The 21,126-nt window shown below is 42.8% G+C and overlaps 2 protein-coding genes across 5 annotated transcripts; both read left to right on the forward strand.

Moving 5' to 3' along the window:
* Window positions 1-1,811: 1,811 nt before the first annotated feature.
* Window positions 1,812-13,353, forward strand: LOC125286448 (inverted formin-2-like). Of its 4 annotated transcripts, none has more exons than XM_048231568.1 (13): window positions 1,812-1,834; window positions 5,781-6,026; window positions 6,673-7,117; window positions 7,303-7,364; window positions 7,466-7,568; window positions 7,775-7,860; window positions 8,237-8,337; window positions 8,507-8,577; window positions 8,711-8,818; window positions 9,146-9,216; window positions 9,324-9,441; window positions 10,754-10,918; window positions 11,136-13,353. In XM_048231568.1, exons 3-13 carry the CDS (start codon window positions 6,809-6,811, stop codon window positions 12,426-12,428), a joined length of 2,487 nt encoding a protein of 828 aa, XP_048087525.1. In that variant the 5' UTR covers window positions 1,812-1,834; window positions 5,781-6,026; window positions 6,673-6,808; the 3' UTR covers window positions 12,429-13,353. The 4 variants fall into 4 exon arrangements, with proteins under 4 accessions (XP_048087525.1, XP_048087516.1, XP_048087510.1 ...); XM_048231559.1 differs by lacking the exon at window positions 1,812-1,834 and adding an exon at window positions 3,935-4,170; XM_048231553.1 differs by lacking the exon at window positions 1,812-1,834 and having other exon boundaries at window positions 4,950-6,026.
* Window positions 13,354-15,134: 1,781 nt separating this feature from the next.
* Window positions 15,135-19,904, forward strand: rhogc (ras homolog gene family, member Gc). The gene is made up of 2 exons (XM_048231888.1): window positions 15,135-15,204; window positions 16,478-19,904. The coding sequence occupies exon 2, from the start codon at window positions 16,514-16,516 to the stop codon at window positions 17,087-17,089; it is 576 nt and encodes a 191-aa protein (XP_048087845.1). The 5' UTR covers window positions 15,135-15,204; window positions 16,478-16,513; the 3' UTR covers window positions 17,090-19,904.
* The last annotated feature ends 1,222 nt before the right edge of the window (window positions 19,905-21,126 follow it).

Genomic DNA, 21,126 nt, shown 5'->3' on the forward strand with positions numbered 1-21,126 from the left:
TGACACAGCGGAGACCAAAACTGACATTTCTTTCTGACTTGCTCTTTCAAAATGATGACTACACTGGTTTTAAAAAGGCAAGTTCATAGTTCTTATCAGGTTTTTTTTTTTTTTAGGTTTATCAGGTTCAGTGGATAGTATACATTCCTATTGTTGAAAAAGCCATTGTTAAAAAAGAACATAGCGATCTACTGTGAATGTTTATGTTTAAACTGCATGTTAAAAAATGTAACAGAACTGGTGCAGTCATGCACATGTTTAGATGATCTATATGGCTGTTCAACATGCATGTAAAGGTGGAATGTGTGTGTGTGTGTGTGTGTGTGTGTGTGTGTGTGTGTGTGTGTGTGTGTGTGTGTGTGTGTGTATGTGTGTGTGTGTGTGTGTGTGTGTGTGTGTGTGTGTTTTTACATGTGTTTCCAATGGGCATAGCCCGTAAGCTTTTCTACAAAAACATATGCACAAAAATATATTAGAAACCATCATGAAATGTGAATGAATCAGTCATTCTCGAATAAACTTCCTTTAACTGTAATTCCCTATGTTACCACAGGAGGATGCTGTGACATACACTCTCCATCAGACCTGTTTTGCAATCACATGTCTTGCATTTTTGTACATAAAGAAGTGTCTAAGTATAATGTATGGTTTATCTTCAAGTTGCATTATCCTCAACAGTTTGGATGTTGGGTCCTTGTTAAAATAAACATTACAATTATAACATTTAGTCCAGACAAATATGTCTTATCTTCTTATCTTCTACATCTGCGGCTCTTTATCTCCTCATTATTCTTCTTTAAATGTTATAATGATAATAATAATAATAATAATAATAATTAGCATTACTTGTATGGCACCTTTCATACACAGAATGCAGCTCAAAGTGCTTTACATTTGGATCATTTAACACAATAATAGAGGAAATTGTAATAATACAAACAAACAAACAAACAAACAAACCAATAAATAAAGCATCAGATATTTAGAATGAAGTAAAAATGAGAATTCACCAGATGTTAAGGAGATAGATACAACAACACATACAATACAACTAATGCAGTGAAAATAGGGAGACCCTGTAAATAACAGCAGTAGAATGTAAAATAATGTGAAAAAAATATATTACATTACATTTGGCTGACGCTTTTTAACCAAAGCGACTAACAACATGGTAAACAGTATGTTTTGGAACAATTCTCACAATTTTAGGACAGTTTAAAAAAACATTAGAGTACAGTAAGAATAAGTGCGTCGGTGAGTGCTGTTTTTAACAGTTACTTGTCAGTTTAAAACGGCTGGTGAGTGCTAGGATCAGTAAGACTTGTTGTAAGTGTTGCTATGAGAGTAGATGTTCTCTAAAGAGCTGGGTCTTCAGGAGTTTTTTGAAAGTGGAAAAGGATGTCCCTGCCCTTGTAGGAACTGGCAGTGTGTTCCACCAACGAGGAACAACAGATGAGAAAAGTTTGGATTGGCTTGAGCGTACCGGTGGTAGAGCTAGACGTCGTTCGTCAGAGGAGCGCAGCGGTCTGGAGGTAGTGTAAGTCTGTATGAGGGCATTCAAGTAGGTGGGAGCAGAACCGGAGACTACTTTGTAGGCAAGCGTTAGAGACTTGAATTTGATGCGGGCCACCATAGGTAGCCAGTGTAGCTGGATGAGCAGCGGGGTAACATGTGCCCTTTTGGGTTGGTTGTAGACCAGGCGCGCCGCCGCGTTCTGGATCATCTGAAGTGGTTTCACTGCGCAGGCTGGGAGACCTGTCAGGAGGGCATTGCAGTAGTCGAGTCGTGAGATGACTATTGCCTGAACCAGAAGTTGGGTAGCATCTTGAGTCAAGTAAGTCCTGATTTTCCGTATGTTGTAGAGTGCAAAACGGCATGACCGGGCGACTGAGGCAACATGATCTGAGAAGTTTAGTTGGTTGTCAAGAACAACTCCTAGATTTCTTGCAGTCCTGGTCGGTGAAACAGACAGGGAGTCAAATTTGATGTTGATGTCGTGGTGTATGGTAGGTTTAGCTGGGATGACCAGCAGTTCAGTCTTTGAGAGGTTCAGCTGGAGGTGGTGTGCCTTCATCCATGTAGCTATGTCTGAAAGGCAATCCGAGATCCGTGCTGAAACCAGGGGGTCGTCAGGTGGAAAGGACAGATAGAGCTGTGTGTCGTCTGCATAGCAGTGGTATGAGAAGCCGTGTGAACGGATAATCTGTCCCAAGGAGGTGGTGTAGATAGCAAAGAGGAGGGGGCCCAGCACTGAGCCCTGGGGGACCCCTGTGGTGAGATGGTGAGGTGCGGATAGCTGACCCAGCCATGATACGTTAAACGAGCGTCCTGTGAGGTAGGATTCAAACCAGGAGAGAGCAGAACCGGAGATTCCCATGTCAGCGAGTATAGAGAGAAGGATACGGTGATTAACCGTGTCAAAGGCAGCCGATAAGTCAAGCAGAATGAGTACTGATGACCGAGCGGTCGCCCTGGCTTCTTTTAAGGCTTCTGTTACAGACAGTAAGTTAACTAAAAGCTCTCATATACAGGTATGTTTTCAGGTCTTTTTTAAATACAGAATTTGCCTGTTTGATGTACAGAGGCAGGGTGTTTGATAGGTTCGGTGCATAATGGATAAAAGCAGCTTCTCTGTTTGCTTCTGGAGTTCAGCTAAAACAGGGTTGATGTGCTCTCTCTTCTTGGTCTTAGAAATCTAGCAGCAGAGTTCTGCATGAGTTCCAATTTCTTTATGTAATCATATATCTCATATTTCTTTTAAACACACAGTCTAACCTATTGTCTGTCACCCATTGTCAAACTGAGCATAGCTTTGTCAGGAAAGCTGTATATCTGAATCACCTGAAGGGTCGGACCTCCGTTTGACAAATATATGCATGTACTGCGGAGGTTGTGTCTGTGTGTGTGTGTGTGTGTGTGTGTGTGTGTGTGTGTGTGTGTTGTGTGTGTAAATTTGACCACTTCAATACAAGGGTGTTAGGAATGTTAGGAAGGAAACCGGGCCATTGTGTTTCCTGTATACTAGTCTGAAATGGCATGGGTGCAGTAGGCCTACTCTCTTAGAAATGCTTTCAAAAATGCTTTCACAAAGTGTCACTTTACACGATCCAAACTAATTGTCCACTTTCATAGTGTAAGTGACACCTCTAAACACATCAGAAACAGTTACTGAAAACAGTATGTTCACGGAGTCCAAGAAGCAACAATGCATAGGCCTAATGATTTTTTGACAGACAAGCAGGCCTCTAAAATGATAGTGACCATTCCTACAAAGACCTTTGCTACAGCTGTTGCTTCAAAGGTGATTGATTGATTCATTGAGCTTTTTGATCATTTAAAGTCGTATGTCACAGGTCACACAGTGATACAGAGAGTTTACTGAATAGTCAGTAATTACTTGTGAATGTCGGGTGTTTGTCTAGTATCTGTCTTAGTATCTATTTAAAGCAGCCACTCATGGAAATTGTCCCCCTCTCTGTATGTATTCAACTATGCGTTGCGGTGTATGCGATAGTTACACAGCATGAGTGAGTGGCTCTGCACGCTCATTCTACACGTTTCTTCATTCATTGTTATGTCCTAATTCTGTTTATTCCCTGGTATTTCCTGGCATTCTTTCTCCCACTCTCTCCCACTTCACGCGGGCGCGCGCGCACTTACGCGCACCTGATGATGTTTTGGAATTGCATGCGCAACTCGCATATGTGTAATTCGGATCAGTTAAATTTTGTGTGATAGTCCTCTTCATATAGTCTGAAAATGTGAAGAAAATGCTATCCAGCTGATCCGAGCTGCATGATTTATAAGTCACAATTCCACATTGTACCGAAACCGGAGCTAGTTAAGCAGGTTTTTGCAGACATGGGGGACTCGAGTCACATGATGTCACATTTTTTAAGACTTGAGACTTGCTTGATCAAAATGTATAAAAGACTCGACTTGACTTTGACTTGCTATTCATGACTTGAGACTTGACTTAGACTTGAGACAAATGACTTGAAATGACTTGACTTTTTTTTTTTTTCATAGATATTAAGGAGTTAAATTTACGATTTTAGAACATCTGCTTAGGTGCTGTTGCATGCGTCACGCAAGCGAACCTGTCATTGTACCAAGTGACGCAACGCGACAGACCAACAGCAAGTGCCAGCTCAAATGAGACAGACTGAGGTAGGCTAACTTGCAAATGTGGAAGGCTCTACGTTTATACCAAAACATAATAATGTTTGGCTACACAGATGATGTATGTGACAAGTCAAAGGAGAAATGAACAGCAGTCTGCAAGTGTGCAAAATAGCGACATAACCATCACCACATTGTTTTTTATCCGAAGTTAGTGTTAGGTTAGTGTTAGTGTTAGGTCAGAAACCTAACGTCAAATTTGAGGCATGTTAAGAGTTGGCTTTGAATCTATTATGCTTTTTAGTTAACGCCATATTAGGTTAAAATGTGTGAAATGGCAAAGTGAAACATTTCGATAATCGATATATAGCGAAAATGTTGCCAATGTAACCTAAAGTAGCCTAAGCGCCTCTCTTTCTCCCTCCCTCTTAAACACGTCCCTGTTCCATACGTTACAGCCTAGTTAGTAGTAGGCTACAGTAAGTAGGCCTAGCTAACTGCCAGCAATCAGCATAGAAAAGAAGTTTATTTCACATGTTAGGCTTATGTTTAATATGATATAGCATTGACGGTCCTAAACCCTTTTTTACATTTCCTACATTTATTTTTATTCGTATACATTTCATCTTATTCTAAACCGTTCAGATGTAGGCTATGTGGCTTGAATGAATGCAATATCTATTTGTTTGTTACAAATAAAACTCCAGCAGTTCATAACTAGCCTATTGTAGCTTATTTTAAAATGAAAACATGGGTAAATCATCATGAATTTCAATGATTTGGCTATGACTTGATTTGACTTGCTTGACCCAAGGTATGACTTGACTTGACTTGCTTGACTGTCACAAAAAATGACTTGGACTTGCTTGAGACTTGCAGGTTAAGGCTCGAGACTTGCTTGTGTCTTGCACATGTGTGACTTACTCCCACCTCTGGGTTTTTGTGTCCTTTCAAATTGTTTCATATCGTGGTCGGCCTATGTTGCTCTAACTTAGTTGTTCTCAAAGTGTGGGGCGGACCCATAGACTGTAAAAAATAGGGGCGGACCCCACTGGGGGATAGAGACATGTCAGGTGGGGCGCGATGAACAGGAGGAAATTATTGCTATTATTATTTGTCATCTTTAATAATGCCTTTTGATCATAGATTCAAAACAAAATAGCCACGCACAAACATAGGAGTCATAAACAGTCCGACATATGAATTAAAATAGCATGGACCAAGGCAGGAAATGCAACGTGGAACATTTTTTTTTAACATTAGGCTACCATTTTGCCGAGTTGATGGGTCAGGTGGGTCTGGAAAATTCCCCACTTCCAAAGTAAGAAAGAAAAAGGTCTGACACCATATTTCAGACAGAGAGTGGTAGCCTACTTGATTTGTGTAGCCTAGATTTACAAAAAAGGCCTTTATTGGCACGCGTTCTCCTATAGCCTACTGTATATAATTTACCATAGCCTATAGGCCTACATACATTTACAATTTTCTCATGGCTTGCAAGCCTGTTATAGGCTTATAGACGGTTTACTTGACTGACTGTTGGATAGCCACTTGAATAACAATTAGGCTACTGCATTTCGATATAAACTTTTAGGTAGCAGACTCGTGTGTCATGTGAACCATGTGTCATGAGTGTTAAATATGTATTTAAAATCCAGGTATCGGCCCCTTGGACATGTGAGGGCAGTCATCTCTGGGCGGGGAAGGTTTCAGACAGGCGTGACAGCGCACAGCTATCTGGGAGTTTTAACACAGACAGACAGACAGTACGTTAAAGGAGACACTGAATGTTGATGTCCTGTTGAACACACACAGGGATGATGGGATTCACTGACGAAACCCATCACCCCCAATCCACATGGATTTGTAAGCAGAGTCATCCATCCGTTGCCCGTGAAAACCGTGTAAGTAGTTTCTGAAATATGACGATTACGATGTAAGTCAGACATTGGGAAAATCCTTTCTTACTATACTAAGCTAGATATTGTTTTACTACACCTGCGACAGACTTAAAACTATTGCAACATTTGAAGAGTTGTTGATTGCGATTATACTGCGTCTTCTTTCTGTTTAGTATAGTGAATTATTGCACAAGGTATTTCTCACTATGTCTCCTTCTGCTTCACCTTTGGGTTGTAGGGGTTAGCTTTTTAATGTCAAAATTCAATATATTCTTAGTCTAAATTATGTTGGGGAAAATCGCTCAGTATGAGTCGTGAATGCTGAAGCGCAAGTGCCAGACCCTTTTGTTTGGAAGTGCATAGCAGAGGGCTTGACAGGAATTCTTCATCAAAAGTACTCTAAATAGAACTACAGAATGTTAACAAAACTATTTTAACAACGTAATAATCAATTTAGTTTCTATCTTAGTGGATAGCATCAATTTATTTTTCATGTCAGCAAACATCTGCGCCTATCTGCAGCTGTTAAATATTTGTTTCGACATGCGTTTTGGTGACTGTATTCTATTTAATCACATAGTTCTGTTGTTAGGACAGATGCACCAAGACTGTAAATCTGAATGTGAAAATGTTATTCATTTCTTCCCAGAAACCCAGTAAACTGGACAAGGCTGATAGTAGCTGTGGGCTAAGAGGGGTGGACCTTATTCCAAGTACAAAAACAGGACATCAGACCTCTGTGTTTACTTCCAGCTCCTACAGTATCTGAATCCAGAGTATATTAGATGGATCAGATGCCAGCTCTTCCTCCTATTCCTCCTCCTCCTCCTCCTCCTCCTCCCCTACTTTCCCCATTGTCTTCCATCGATTCGCCAACATGTCCCAAACTACGGAAGCTGAACTGGGACCAGATCCCGAGGGAACGAGTGATGGGACGCCGGAGTGTGTGGACTGGCTCGGACGAGTTCCGCATCGACATGTCCTCCCTGGACGAACTCTTTGGACAGAAGGCGAGCCATCCAGTGTGGAAGGGCAACAGGATCCAGATCGGAAGTCCCCAGGCTCTTACGACCTCCCAGAGCATACCAGAGCGGGTCTGTAAGCTATGGGAAACACTGCAAACTAAATATGAATGGAGATATACTGTACTGATAGCAGCTTTGTACTTTTTACAATGACCACAATTGTGCAGCTCAAAATAGGCTTCTGATATTAACTTGGATTTCTATGGCTTGTTTCTCTTCTGGGCCATTACTCATTTCTGTCATTGTTTTTGTAGGTATCAATCCTGGATGGAAAGCGCAGCTTGAACATCGGGATATTTCTGCGACATTTCAAAAGGTCAGTGGGGTCACCTTTTCCTTCACAGCTTGTTTATATTTTGTCTTATGTAATGCAGGTCTGAGTGTTTACGGTGTGTGTTCTTCCTCTCTGACCTGAAGCACCGTCCAGGAGATCATAGAGGATGTCAGACAGGGCCGGGGTGACCGCTACGGGAGTGAGAAACTGAATGAGCTCTGCAAACTGCTGCCGGACACAGAGGAGGTATGTGTCATGACTGTGTGTGGAATGGAAGTCCCATCCCATATCCTTCCTCCCATGCCTCTCCAGACGTGGGGTGGACTGAACTATTCGTATAGGTATGCTGCCAAGAGCCATATGGGCAGGCAAAGAGGTGATGACATTTTGAGGCAATGTGTTGTGTGTTATTTGAATGAGGAATGTTTTACTAAAATTGTGCTTGTGTTTAGGAAAAACGGTTCAGGGCATTTCAAGGACATCACAGCCAACTGGAGCAGCCAGACTTCTTCTTGCTACTTCTGATTGGGGTTCCCAGGTACTGCAAAATGGTGGCTATGCCATTCGCCACATGATAATCATGCACTGTTTGATTCTCTTATCTGAATATTAAAAGCAACCACATCAGCAGAAGCTCACTCACTTTCACATTTCCTGACGTGCTTGATCAGTCACAGCTTGTCTGGTGTCCCCTACTGTATTTTGAACTTTAGCCGTTAACACAACATGTTATGAGAGCTGATAGGGGTCAATCAATGAGCATCTTGCAGTGTGCATGCCTCTGTCCCGTCCGTTTTAACCATATTTTGTGGATTCACTTCCACCTCCGCGGGCATGCCAATGAAGATGTACTGATGTGAGGTCTGTCTGTTTCTCCCTCACTCTAAATGCTTTCCAAAAACCATACCCTACAGCTTCCGCTTGCGTCTTGAGGCTATGATTCTGAAGGAGGACTTTGACCCCGCCATGAGCTCTGTCTGCAACTCAGCCCAGTGTTTGGTGAAAGCAGCAACAGGTCAGTACTTAGCAGCTGCGGATTAAAGGACAATTAAAAGTCTCATGATGGTGGACTTCTCTTCTGTGTGGTGATGTGATGTTTACTATCAGTAATAGTTTGAGGATTGAACTTAAAGACTGCAGACGGACATTGATGGTTTGTTCCCCTCCCCCCCTCTCTCTCTCAGAGCTGATGAACTGTGCTGAGTTGCACTCTATTCTACGACTCGTTCTTAAAGCTGGAAATTACATCAATGCAGTGAGTCCATAGAACACCCCCCCCCCCATTTCCCTTCATTGTAATTCAGTTTGCTCATGTAATTGAACAGTGATTAATGTCTAATTATACTGGCCTAATAATTATCTCCTTCCTTCGTTTTCATCACTGTTAGGGAGGTTACGCTGGCAATGCTGCTGGGTTCCATATCGTCTCACTTCTCAAGTTGGCTGAGACCAAAACCAACAAACCAGGAATGAACCTGCTGCACTTTGTAGCTATGGTAAAATAGTTACTTTTCTGTCATGTGTTACATAAGCGTAATCAATACATCCATATGTTGTAAATTTACATTTACAATTACGTTGATTATGTAAATGTGAATGATTTTACATTTACATAATCAACACATTCATATGTTGTTAATCCCTTTGCAAAAAAACACATCTAACATTTGATTGATTATAAATTTAATCAATGGTTTTTCATTAGCATTTCATAACAACTACATTATGTCAAAAGTGTTGCATTATGCAGGGAAATTACTGATTGTGACTGACTGTGATATGATGTTAATTGTTGATTTGTGACTGTTTTTTTTCTGTTACAGGAAGCCACAAAGAAAGATCCATGCCTACTGTCATTTCAACACAAGATCAGCCATGTGGAACCAGCTGCAAGGTATATGGATATGGTAGATGGCTACACATATTGTACTGTGTGTGTGTGTGTGTGATTTTATGTTTGTGTGTTTTTTATGTTTATAATGCTTATGTCTTTTCCACCAGACTGTCTCAGGATGTAGTGACAGAGGACCTCTCCCAGTTGCGGAAGCGGGTTGTTGCTCTTCAAGGTGCCACTCAGATCGAGGTTGATCTGCAGCAGCAGAATAAACTTTTTCTGCAGGTACTTGAACTACAATATCTACCCTCACCAAACATACCAAAGGGTTTTATAGTGGAGTGACGTGCATAACTATCATTCAGTATGCACTCCCATCCCAATGAGCCAGGCTCTTTGGTGGTCCATTCAGGGTGGTACAGGCTTCGTATGGAAGGTTATATTTAGGGATCAGTTTGCCAGTAGGGTTGGAAAAAACCCAGAGAAGCCTGAGAACTAAATGGATCTAAGAGCTCATTTAATTGGCTCTGGCATATCCATTTTGCCTCTCCTATTCAAGCAGATTTCCACCCAGTCGAAGGTTGCGGGGCCAATCACAATTGTTAATCTGATATAGGGCGGACTTTGCATGATGACAGACAGAGGAGCGCCACAGAAGTACTTTTGTAAACAACCACTGGCTGATGCTGATCGTGTCATCATTGAACAACTAGAGCCGTTTATTTTTGTTTAACAGAACAAACAACTGCACATAAACCGTGCTTTCGAGATGTCTCGTAAATGTCTCGTAAATCCGCCGCCCGAGTTGGAAAGTGTAAATTACCCAGCTTTCTTGCGGCATTTTGGGCAGGCACGCCCACTTTACCTCGGAGTACTTGAGGGTACCCCGAGGTGAACGTATGACCTTACAACAAACATGGCTGCGCCCATAGTTGAGATGAGATGACATGTATTTTTTTTGCATATGTACTGTGTTGGTCATGTTAATGTTGATGTAATGCTCTTACACACTAGATTACATTGCTGCTTCAATCCGGTCGCCAATTCATGCATTGCACGGTTTTGCTGTGCCTGCAATATAATGTAACAATTTGTTTTCCAGCCGTTTAGCTAAAGGCTACATGTAGCACAAAACAATAACAATGACTAGCCTCCTGCTAATGCCCCTCGTGGCTCGAGAGAAACACGTTCCTATAGCCACTCATTCGTACATGTTGTGATGTTATGATTTACAAGACAAATAGAAAGCACCAAAAGCCTTCATTGACAAGTAAATCCGACAGGATTTACAGTTTGTTGTACCCATGGTAAGGGCCCTTGGAAATCGAAAATCGAAAAAGAGTCAGAGTTCAAGTGAGAATTGGTCTAGATATAGGACAGGCTGCATGGAGAGTAGCCTTTCAGGCTTTCACATTCAAGTCAATAAGAGTAAGCCATCTATCTATCAATATAATTGAACTCAGTCACCCAGAAAAGTAAGTGCCTGTCATGTTTTAGCCAATTGTGCTCCCATTACCTCCCAAAACCCCAGCAGTGGCATTTCAAGTGTTAGATGTTTTTGGCTCTGAGTGAAAACTGCTCTCTCCTCTGACTGCAGGGAGCGGAGGAGAAGCTGAAGGAGGCTGAGGAGGAAGTGAAGGCTATGCTCAGCGCTCGGCAAACCCTGCTGGACTTCTTCTGTGAGGACGAGATGACCTTTAAACTGGAGGAGGCCTGCAGCATCTTTCATTCCTTCCAACTGCGTTTTCATAGAGCTGTGCAGGTGAATAGTACTTACGATTAAAAGTGTGTTTTATGGTTTCATTTGAATGCATATTTGTGTTCTTTGTGTGCGTATATTTGTGCTGTCTTTGTTCAGATTTTATTACTGTGCAGGTACTTTGGGTACACACTTTGTCACTGTTTTGCTTCTGACTGTTGTATTTATTCGCAACACAAATAAAATGGTCTGTTTTTGTTTCCACCTTTGCTACTCCCAGGAGAATAAGATGCGCGAGCAGCTGGAGGAGAGGCGTGTTGAGCGGGAGAGAGCAGAGATGGCGAGAGCGAAGGTCCGAGCCGGGAAACGGCGCTCCATCGCCTCCTGCACTGCCCTGGAGGCCGAGTGGGAAGAGGAAGCAAACGAGCTGGCTGCTACCCTGGAGACGACTCTGTTGAAGGACCTGTGCCACCCCTTCCACTACCGCCGCGCGCGGGCAGGCCCCGGCTCTCGGCCAGGTGTTGGCTCCCGGCCAGGAGCCGCCTCCCAGCCACGGCCCGCCTTGCGCAGCCTCGCCGAACAGGACTCAGAGGAGGCAGAGGCGGACCAACAACGGAAGCACATGGAGCTGACCGCACTACTCCTGTCCGACACAGATGACCAGAGAACCACCTCAAGGGAGGCAGAGACCGCGCGAGCCTTAGCCCAAATCAGACAGCCTTCCTCGGGCGTTCCCCGGCCGAGGCTTCAGGCTATGGTGCGCTCACGTCCTAAGGTCGGGGAGACCCACACTCTGGTAAGAGGCCTGCACTCCTACAGGAGCATGACCCTGCCCCCGCCCAGAACACCACCTCTCAGCAGGTGCCCACAGAAGAGGGAGGAGAAGGAGATGGAGGAGGAGGTGGCGCAGGTGGCACAGGTGGCACAAGTGGCACAACCAGCACAACCACCTGGGGCTGCAGTCACAGCAGCTGCCAGCAGAGTCCAGAGAGGAAGCCTGCCCAGGAGGTGGGGAATCACCCATGCGAATAAGAATGCCAGCCAGATGAGCAAGCAGCCCAGTCACCTGTGTGCTGTCCAGAAGACTGAGCCGGAGGACAGAGGTAGAGGCAAGGCCAACAACCCACTGCGCCGTCTGCTGGAGAAGGCAAAGCCAGACCGAGAGAGGAGCAAGGAGAAAGAGAGGGAGAAGAGCAAAGAGAGAGAGATCGAGAAGAAAGACAAGCAGGGGGAGAAGAAAGAGAAGGACAAAGACAAGAAGGACAAAGCTAAGTGTACGACAGAAGACAAGACCTTGAGCCCCAGTGACGACATGGAAGCATTGGGAGGCCCCTCCACAGCCATATCCAGACTCCCAGCGACGCCGATGACCTTTACACACGGGAACTGTATCCCTCGCATGTTTCAGAGCTCTATGTTTACCACAGCGCGGGCGCTGCGCTCTGCCGTCATCACGGCCGCCACCGCAGCCAAGTGGGACAGAAGCCGCAGCTCGACCCCCACCAAGAGCTTAGGATCCCGCTTACCCACACCTGTGCCTGCCCGGGACATTTCGCAGACCCGGAAGATGTGAAACTGAGGGAGTCTGTGCTTCAGCACATTCTCTTCTCTACTTTCTAATTGACTGGAACAGCATGTCACATGTGCTGTGCTGAGAATACTTTGTTTACGTAAAGGTCAGGAGCAACATGTCTTTACACACCCAAAGCTGACCTCAAATCATACTGTTGAAGGAGAAAACATTCACAGATTTAGAACCCTGTCAGATTCAAAACATGCATAACAGTAAGAACTTTCTTAATTTTATTGGAGGGCTTGGTGAACAACACTACCTCCTCCTGATTTAAAATAGTTGACTCTTGGCCTTGTTTTTTGTATGTGTGTGTATGGTGGTGTTCACAAATTTCAAATCATTTTAAAAGTTTGAGATAAAAATAAATCTCAGGAACCTAAACAACAAAAGTTAAGAATTTCAAATAAAAATGGTGGATATCATGTTGGAAACTATCTGGAATATGTGTGTGGTGACCATCTTACTATAATCAACATTGTAAATGAGATTGGAAAACATGTATTGTCAGCTTATACTTGAGTGAGAGAGAGCAATGTGAAGTAGACAACACAATGGACTTGCTCCAAGTGTTGCTTTTGAAGTGAGATGTGTTGAGTTGTGTTTTATGGAGCAGCCACAAAAGATCAGAAACTAGAACCGTTGTTCAGGAAGCCTCGGGAAGTAGGAGATGGTGGAAGAGATTGGGAGGAGAGTTTAACGCCTATCAAACTGGGTGGAGAACAGGAAAACTGCAGGAAAGGAATAAAGGGGATAAAGAAGGTAGCTGAGAAGTTGTTATTGGAAATGTTGCTTTGTGGTGTGCAGTAGAATTTAGCAAATGAAGATGGCTGAGGTGAATGTCTTCAAGAAGTACACAGAAAAGTTATTTCTACATTTATTTTGACATATTTGACAAAGATATGGTTATTAAAAATAAAGAATGTAACCATTGGCTCCAGACTTGTCTGTTATTTTGGCACCAATAGGTGCACACTCAAAACTTGCAAAATTCCAGCATTTTATAATTTGGGCCCTACACGTACACACACACACAAACACACATACCTCTCTGAATGTGTGATAGACCCACAGATGTTTGATTTGTTTTGAAAGGTTGAGGTTTGTGACTCTCATGAGACAAGAAAGGGTTGTCATGTAATGAACAGTCCAGTTGCAGGTAACAGGATGGGGGATGTATTGCTGACATTTGCAAGATTTGCAAAGTAAACAACTCACAACTCAGATACCTATGCTGGATATTTCCCAATGCAGCTAAACTAGTCCCCCAAAACACCCGTGTCATCTGGAACATGGACTTTGGAAATTGATGTTTTAGTATTTGGATTCTGCTCAGTTTTGTTATCAGTAACAAACGTTAGTGGAAATGGAATCAGGCTTAATCCACTTTATTTGGTGTGGCATTTGAGGTCACTCCTAACCAAATGATTACCCAGTGTGGCCTAAATATTAGGTTTATCGTACATAGGCCTATGCAAAATGTCTATTAATACACAGCATGCACTTCTGCATTAATAAACCACTAAAAGGGTGGTCTTCAGTAATGTGGACACCAAGGTATTTAAAACTTGTGACTATCTCTACAGGTTGCCTGCTGATCATTAGTGGGGTGTAACTGTAGTTCTGCTGCAGCCTTCTGTAATCCACTACCATTTCCTTGGTTTTATTGACATTCAGTGTCAAGCTGTTAGATTGACACCACTGTGCCACCTCATCAACCTGATCCAAGTAGAGCTGTTCATTGTTGTTACTAATCAGGCCCAAGATCACTGTGTCATCTGCAAACTTGATGATGGAGGTATGACTACTGTTGGCTTTGCAGTCATGTGTGTAGATGTTGTACAGCAGTGGACTTAAAACACAGCCTTAGGGAACACCAGTGCTGATGGTTAATGTGTCAGATGTCAGACCCCTCACTCTTGTGAATGGTTGGTGAGAAAGTCAAATATCCAGTGACACAGGGTGGTGTTCAGTCCTAATGCCTTCATCTTTGTGACCAAGGTGAGAGGTACTATCGTGTTGAATGCTGAACTAAAGTCAATGAACAGCATCCTCACATAATTCCCATTCCCCTCCTCCAGGTGAGTTAAGGTGGTGTGCATGAGGTTTGAGATGGCATTCTCTGTAGACCTGTTCACTAAATTGGAAACAAACATTATTATTGACATGCTATAATATGGGCATAAAGAGTTGTAATTAAAAGTTTATCAGAATGCTTATTCAGAACAATGCAGAAAATACAGGCAAGAATTAGCCTAATATTTTTTCCCCCCTAAAGTTGGATTACCACATTCTTTATTTCTTTAGTAGGCCCGAGCAACACCAAATAGCCTATGAGGTCCATTTTTTATTTGTTGACATGATGACTGTGATTATTTGATTTGAGTAGGCCACACTCCCTTACAAAGAATTTACTTTATTGTGATCACCGGGTGTTACTCATTCATTTAAACTTTATTATGAAAATAAGTCTCGAATAGTATAGTAGGACTAAGCTAAGAAAAAAAAAAAAAACCTAAGCACATTTTCCCATCATAAAATGGCAAAACATAATGTAGCCTATTTCTTTCCACATTCCCCTCTAGAATATAGACTTTTGTCGGTGTCTTAATAAGTTGTTATGAAACAATGCTCTATAATAATCAGCTGTCCAGCTCTGGAACTGTCGAAACTACATTTTCCAGCACCCATTATGAATGGGTGTGTTCTGAAGAGGGAAGTTCCCCGGATGTAACTATATTTCTGATATCGAGGGAGGGCGCGATTCCTGTGAAAGGCGGTGAGTTGATTTGCCTTCTTTATCCAGTTGTTTCTTTTGTACTTATTTAATTGTGATTGGATTACTTAATTGTGTCATGCAAACGTTTGCATTTGTAAGTATCATACATTTTAAGTTGTTGTGAGTGTACTGGAACAACTGTAACACTCAGAAAGCAAAGAGCTAATTAGCTAGGCTACCATTAGCTTGTTAGCATCATCTTTGGGTGTTCCACACAAACTTCCCAGCAAAGGATTCCTGCTAGCTAATATTTACGATTATGCCAGCCTCCTGGGTAGTTTAGCTGTCTAGGTAGTTTAATCTCCTTAGGAAAATTCAGTGACAGTCGGGAATCACTTTCCTTTCAGCTCATTGTGGTAATTATGCACTGTAACTTATGAACATTAATGGTAGCCGTTAACGTTATGATATTCATTGTTGGAAAGAAACCATAACGTTAACGTTAATCAAAGCAAACTAACGTTAGCCAACAGTACAATTATTTGGAACTAATTTCCACGAGCATTATTTATTTTACACAGCTGATTAACGATTGTCTCTCTTTACAAAGTTTATTTGAATGTTCGTGTTGGTAAAGTTGCTGTTTTCGTAAAGTTGCTTGGTCAGATAGCTTGTTAGGTTAGCCCGATACCTAACTTGCGCCACCTCCCTAACCACTTAGCGAGCTGTGATTTGCTTATGTTTTCGGCTGGCCACTCAGTTTTCTTTGCTTTCAGATAGAGGTGCACTGACCACTTCAAGTGTAGTTTCTGTATGTCATGTGATTGTTAATTAATTGCCTGCCCATTTGTGATTGGAATTTTATCTACCACTACATCTACCCATACCATACCAAGTTTATGGTAAGCTTGAGGCAAAGTAAATCAAGTTAAGCCAGTATGATTTTGCTAGCTGTTGACCTAATTGCCATCTGGCCAGTTGTGATCTCAATCTTTGGAACGTAGCGGCGAGAGAAAATAGGTTAGTTCCTGCATTTAATCTGACCAAAATAGTCAGTTGCATGAACATTTTCAGGCAGTGTTGCAACCTTTTCAGATTTGTAAATGCTACCAGCATTACATGAATATTTGAGTAGAGCTGTTTCTAGAAATTCTGTGAAAATGTATAATATTGGTGGACTATTACATTTTTCCTATGTTTTTTATTGTTCTATTTCTATAGTGCCTCCCTGTTACACTGAAGTAGGGTAAAATGTGGACAACACACAAACTTATTTAGGCCTTCTTATTTAGGGACCATGATGGCTGTTTTAACAGGTTGTCCTTATTTACAGGTGCCCTAGGCAGCGTCACACTTGGATGACGGCATTATGCAGACCATAAAGTGTGTGGTGGTGGGTGACGGTGCAGTAGGCAAAACATGCCTTCTCATCTCCTACACGACAAATGCCTTCCCCGAGGAGTACATCCCCACGGTGTTTGACAACTACAGCACACAAGCCAGCGTGGATGGCCGCGCAGTCAGCCTGAACCTGTGGGACACTGCGGGCCAGGAGGAGTACGACCGTCTCCGCACACTCTCCTACCCGCAGACGCACGTCTTCATCATCTGCTTTTCCATCGGAAGCCCCTCGTCCCACGCCAACGTCCGGCACAAGTGGCACCCCGAGGTGTCCCACCACTGTCCCGGGGTGCCCGTGCTGCTGGTGGGCACCAAGCGCGACCTGCGTTCAGACCGCGAGGCGGTGGAGAAGCTGAAGGAGCAGGGCCTGGCCCCCACCACCCCGCAGCAGGGCACCGCCCTGGCCAGGCACATTGGCGCGGTCAAGTACCTGGAGTGCTCCGCTCTCCTCCAGGAGGGTGTGCGAGAGGTGTTTGCAGAGGCGGTCCGCGCTGTGCTCTACCCGGTGACCAAGAAGAACACCAAGAAGTGTGTGCTGTTATGACTGGCGTGTGAGTGAGTGACCTGATGTCCGTGTCTGTAAGGAATGGAGGAGTGTATGTGAAGGATGAAAGGATGATGATGATGATGATGATGATGATGAGGATGCCTTTGGTTGTGGATGTGTGTGTCTGTCCATTTGGACCATAAAGACTGGACGGTTAAGGAGGACATGATGGGAAAAGGCCTCTCCGTGCACCAAACCAAACTCGTACCACTAGACAGAACCGGAAAAGGGGTCCATGTGTGCCTGGAACTCGCTGAACTTCTAATGCCTTTTCCCCTTTGATCCACCCCTCTCTCTGAAGATCGATTATGTTTTGTTGACACAGTGTCCTGTGGAATTATTGTTTTGCCATTGCCAAAGTGAAGTAATTTGCATTATAGCCATCTTCCAGACTTTTAAGTCAACTCACACTTCCATACCCAAGCAAATACCTTGTAGTTGGCCAGTTGCTATTTTGCAAAGGTCTAACTTGGCCACTATTGAATGATGTTGCCATTTTTTTTATTTCTTTAAGTATTTGATCCCCAAATATAGGGTATGTGTGCTAGTGGGAAGAACTGACAGCAATGTGCCTTCAGAATCACACCGTGCTACTAAGTCCAGTCCTCAAAATCAGGAATGTAAAGCCTTAATACTCTTTGGGGCTTCTGGGCATGCTCTTCTCATTCATTATTTTTTCTTAAGTAGCTGAGTAGATTTTCAATCAGCTCTACCCTGATGTTGCCAACAACCCCAATGTGAAGCTTCTCAAATCATGTGTCTTTTCTAAGCTGTTTCAGACAGACTAATGCCTGCTCACCTGTGCTCTGTTCATGTGTTAGCTGAGCAGCGTATCCGAACCATTGTGTCGATTAACACAGACAGTCATTTATTTCTCTATGCTTTGGAAAGAATGGGGAAACGGATACCGTCATGGAACTGGCCTACGGTAGCTGCTTATCAGTAAACACATAAAGCCAGAAGTGAGCACTTATGACTGGAGCCCTCTGCTGAAACATCCACATGAGCTCCACTTATGGCATTTCCTGAGTAGGATGCATGTCTAACCACATGTTCTCCTCACTGCAAAAGTATTCATTTCTGAAAGAAAAGATGCATGTTTTATGTTGCTTTTTCAGATTCCAGTGCAGATATGCTCTATATTTTTGATTTAATAGATTCTCTTATCTCATATTGATGTATAAAGACACTCATCATAATAGATGTCTGTGTTAATCGACACTACTCATACTCGGTATGTAGCGATATATGGAATGCCCAAGTATTTCCAATGTAATGCCATAAAAGGTTAGTCCTTCCCCCAGTGAATTTTGATTTAGCTGGCAGATTTGTGGTGCTCCACTGAGAACATCCACATGTTAAATCATCTCTGTCGGTGTTAATTTATTCCACTAAGAGCAAAAGAGACCAAGCATTATCAGTGATGTAATGGTTTGAGATTTTGGTTGACAAGGTTGTTTTCTTCTCCTAGTAAACGAGTTATCTCCGCATCCACCACAAGCCTCTGGTTGAGGGATGTGACTTGAATACCATTTTTTGTTTTTTGATGGCCTTGTTTTTCCTGTTAGTGATGCGGAGACATTTCTCTTTATTCACAATTGTGAGAATCCATGCTGGTTAGATGAGGCTGCAATGACGGCTTACTTGATTTAAATATGTGGGCCCTCTCCCCCCTGACTCTCCATTTTGGATGTTTGTAAGAAATCCTTGCCTTATCATCATGTGTTTACCCTCTATTGTCCAGCGGGCTAAGACGCTTCTGCATACCGTTGCTGCTCTGCCTAAGCAGTCTGATCAGGAAAGCCTGGTGGAGAAAAACCATGTAACAAAGGCACGAGTCAGGAAGGCAGGGAAATGCAGGCGTTGGCCTTCGTGCCAGGCTACCCACATAGAGGGTCTTTTGAGTGGGGTGAATCTGTGCGTATGACTCAGGTCTAACTGTCGTTGTTGTAATCCTTGCAATGGTAGCTTTCAGTGACAGACCCTGAACGTTCATCTCTGGACTGGACTTAGAGAATTGCCCTGCAGCCAAACAAAAGTGACGAGAGACGGACAATGACAGGAGCGGACAGAAATATGCTGCTGGTTTTCAATTACATCAGCACTTACAGACTGAGTGAAGTAATTCATGTATTAGAGAGTACTTAACCAGTGATCCCACACAATTTGCCCCGCAGCAAGAAGAAGGTGAAGCGGCTGTCACCTCTCCCTATAAGTTACTTTTCACAACAACTTGATGCCAACAAAATGAAACCTGAAGGTTAGGACTCTTGAGGATGTAATGGAGTTTGCTCCAACATTTATAAGCCAAGTATAAATACATACAAAAGTGCAATTTTTACTTAGTATGTTTTATGTACATGTGTATGTGTAATTGTTTTTTTTTTTTTTGGAATTCACTGCCAAACCACACCTGGAAAATTAAATGACACAAAATTCCTGTTCCCACTTACAGTGCTACTGGTCACTATATTAGATTATCGCCAACTTGACTGTAGAAGTAATATTTGGACTAGCTGCACCAGATTTGTATGCTTCAAAACAACCTCATTTTTTATATTTGGCCTTTTTATATGTGAAGGTAAAATTGTACTCAGAAGGTTTAACAATACAGGTACTTTAATATTTAATCAGAAAATGTGTTTTGGATGTGTTTAATTCATTTACCTTTACCTTATTGTGCCACAGCAATTTAATGAGGGGTAGGAGGAGGCTATTTTTCATACTGGTTTTCAGGAGTGATGGCAAAACTCTTGCATGCCAATAAAATATATTTTAACGTAAATGGGTGTCAATAAATTAATTAATGATCTTCCTGAATCCCAAGGCTACTTGAACAGTACAGAACTGGCAATTACTTTGCAAATGGTGTTTTAAAAGCTATTGGGAAATGGAACAATATTTTAGGCATGTAGTGATTTACTGAAAAGCAGTTGTGACCAGTTTTGTCAGAATTTTCTTTTCCAGCAATTTTTGGTCAGTCATTACCAGGGCACATGAAACGTAGTTGGCATTTAGCACCACAGCCTGATAAGGAATAGCTTTTGGTTCCCAACTCGCCAAACATTGCGCCCAAGATTCTTACATTTTTGTGGTATATTGGTAAAGTGAGTAAAGTGTTCACATGGCAACTTGGGGAAAGGGTGCGAGCGAGCCCTCAAGCACTTCCAAATTTCGCAGTGGGACAGCCCTAAGCCCTCACGAAGTTTGCAGGAACGTGCATCAAATTGTGAGTGCGTAAGGGGAGAGACTGGGATTTAACCTCTGACCAATGCATGTGGATGTGCATGTGAATCTGTACATTAAATCAGTTTGGAAGCTGCATCTAGAATACAAGCTTTTTGCATTTACACACACACATGGCCACTTATGCACATACACACATAAATACAAACACATATACAACTGCCCCCACAGACAGATATTCACATAGACATCCTCACACACTGGCACATTCACTGTGGCAGTGCTCACATGTTTGTACAGATGCATATATGGCACACACACACTGGCACATTGTACAAATGCACACACCCATTACATGCACACAGGTGAAGACACACAAACTGAAAGTTCACAGTTTGTAGTTTGTACAGACACACAGATATACACCCCCTCCATGTGCACACACACACAGACAAAACAGGCCCACCAAGCACTGGCCCATGGAACCAGAGATAACCGGGGGGCCAGGAGCCCCAAAAACCTGCATGAAGTATGATGTCCTTGAATGTCTACAGTGTGCATCAGTGGCAGGGGCACTAAAATGAATTCTAGGCTTCCTGACAGAATTATCATAGACCTGTTTCAGTGAGGTAGTGCATACAAGTTTGTGATCTAGAGAAAATGAGGATGAGTGTGGCTTAGAACAAATATTTTTGAAAAAATGTTGAATGTACTAGTCGAGTTTCACGTACTTGACAATGGTGCAATACAATTTCTAAGGCGTTTACACCTATAGTTTACACTCACAAATGTAGGATGCGAGCGAGTTTGACAGCGTATTTTGTTAAACGTGTACTGTCTTGTACTGA

The sequence above is a fragment of the Alosa alosa genome, chromosome 2 (genome assembly GCF_017589495.1).
Source record: "Alosa alosa isolate M-15738 ecotype Scorff River chromosome 2, AALO_Geno_1.1, whole genome shotgun sequence".
In the NCBI taxonomy this organism is placed as follows: Eukaryota; Metazoa; Chordata; class Actinopteri; order Clupeiformes; family Clupeidae; genus Alosa; species Alosa alosa.

What these genes read in the sequence shown, in the direction of transcription:
- LOC125286448 (XM_048231568.1), top strand. Translation starts at nt 6,809, where the DNA reads ATGGATCAGATGCCAGCTCTTCCTCCTATTCCTCCTCCTCCTCCTCCT. An exon ending in TTTGGTGAAAGCAGCAACAG is followed by an intron (nt 8,338 to 8,506) that starts GTCAGTACTTAG and finishes TCTCTCTCTCAG; the next exon opens with AGCTGATGAACTGTGCTGAG. An exon ending in AGAATAAACTTTTTCTGCAG is followed by an intron (nt 9,442 to 10,753) that starts GTACTTGAACTA and finishes CTCTGACTGCAG; the next exon opens with GGAGCGGAGGAGAAGCTGAA.
- rhogc (XM_048231888.1), top strand. Translation starts at nt 16,514, where the DNA reads ATGCAGACCATAAAGTGTGTGGTGGTGGGTGACGGTGCAGTAGGCAAA.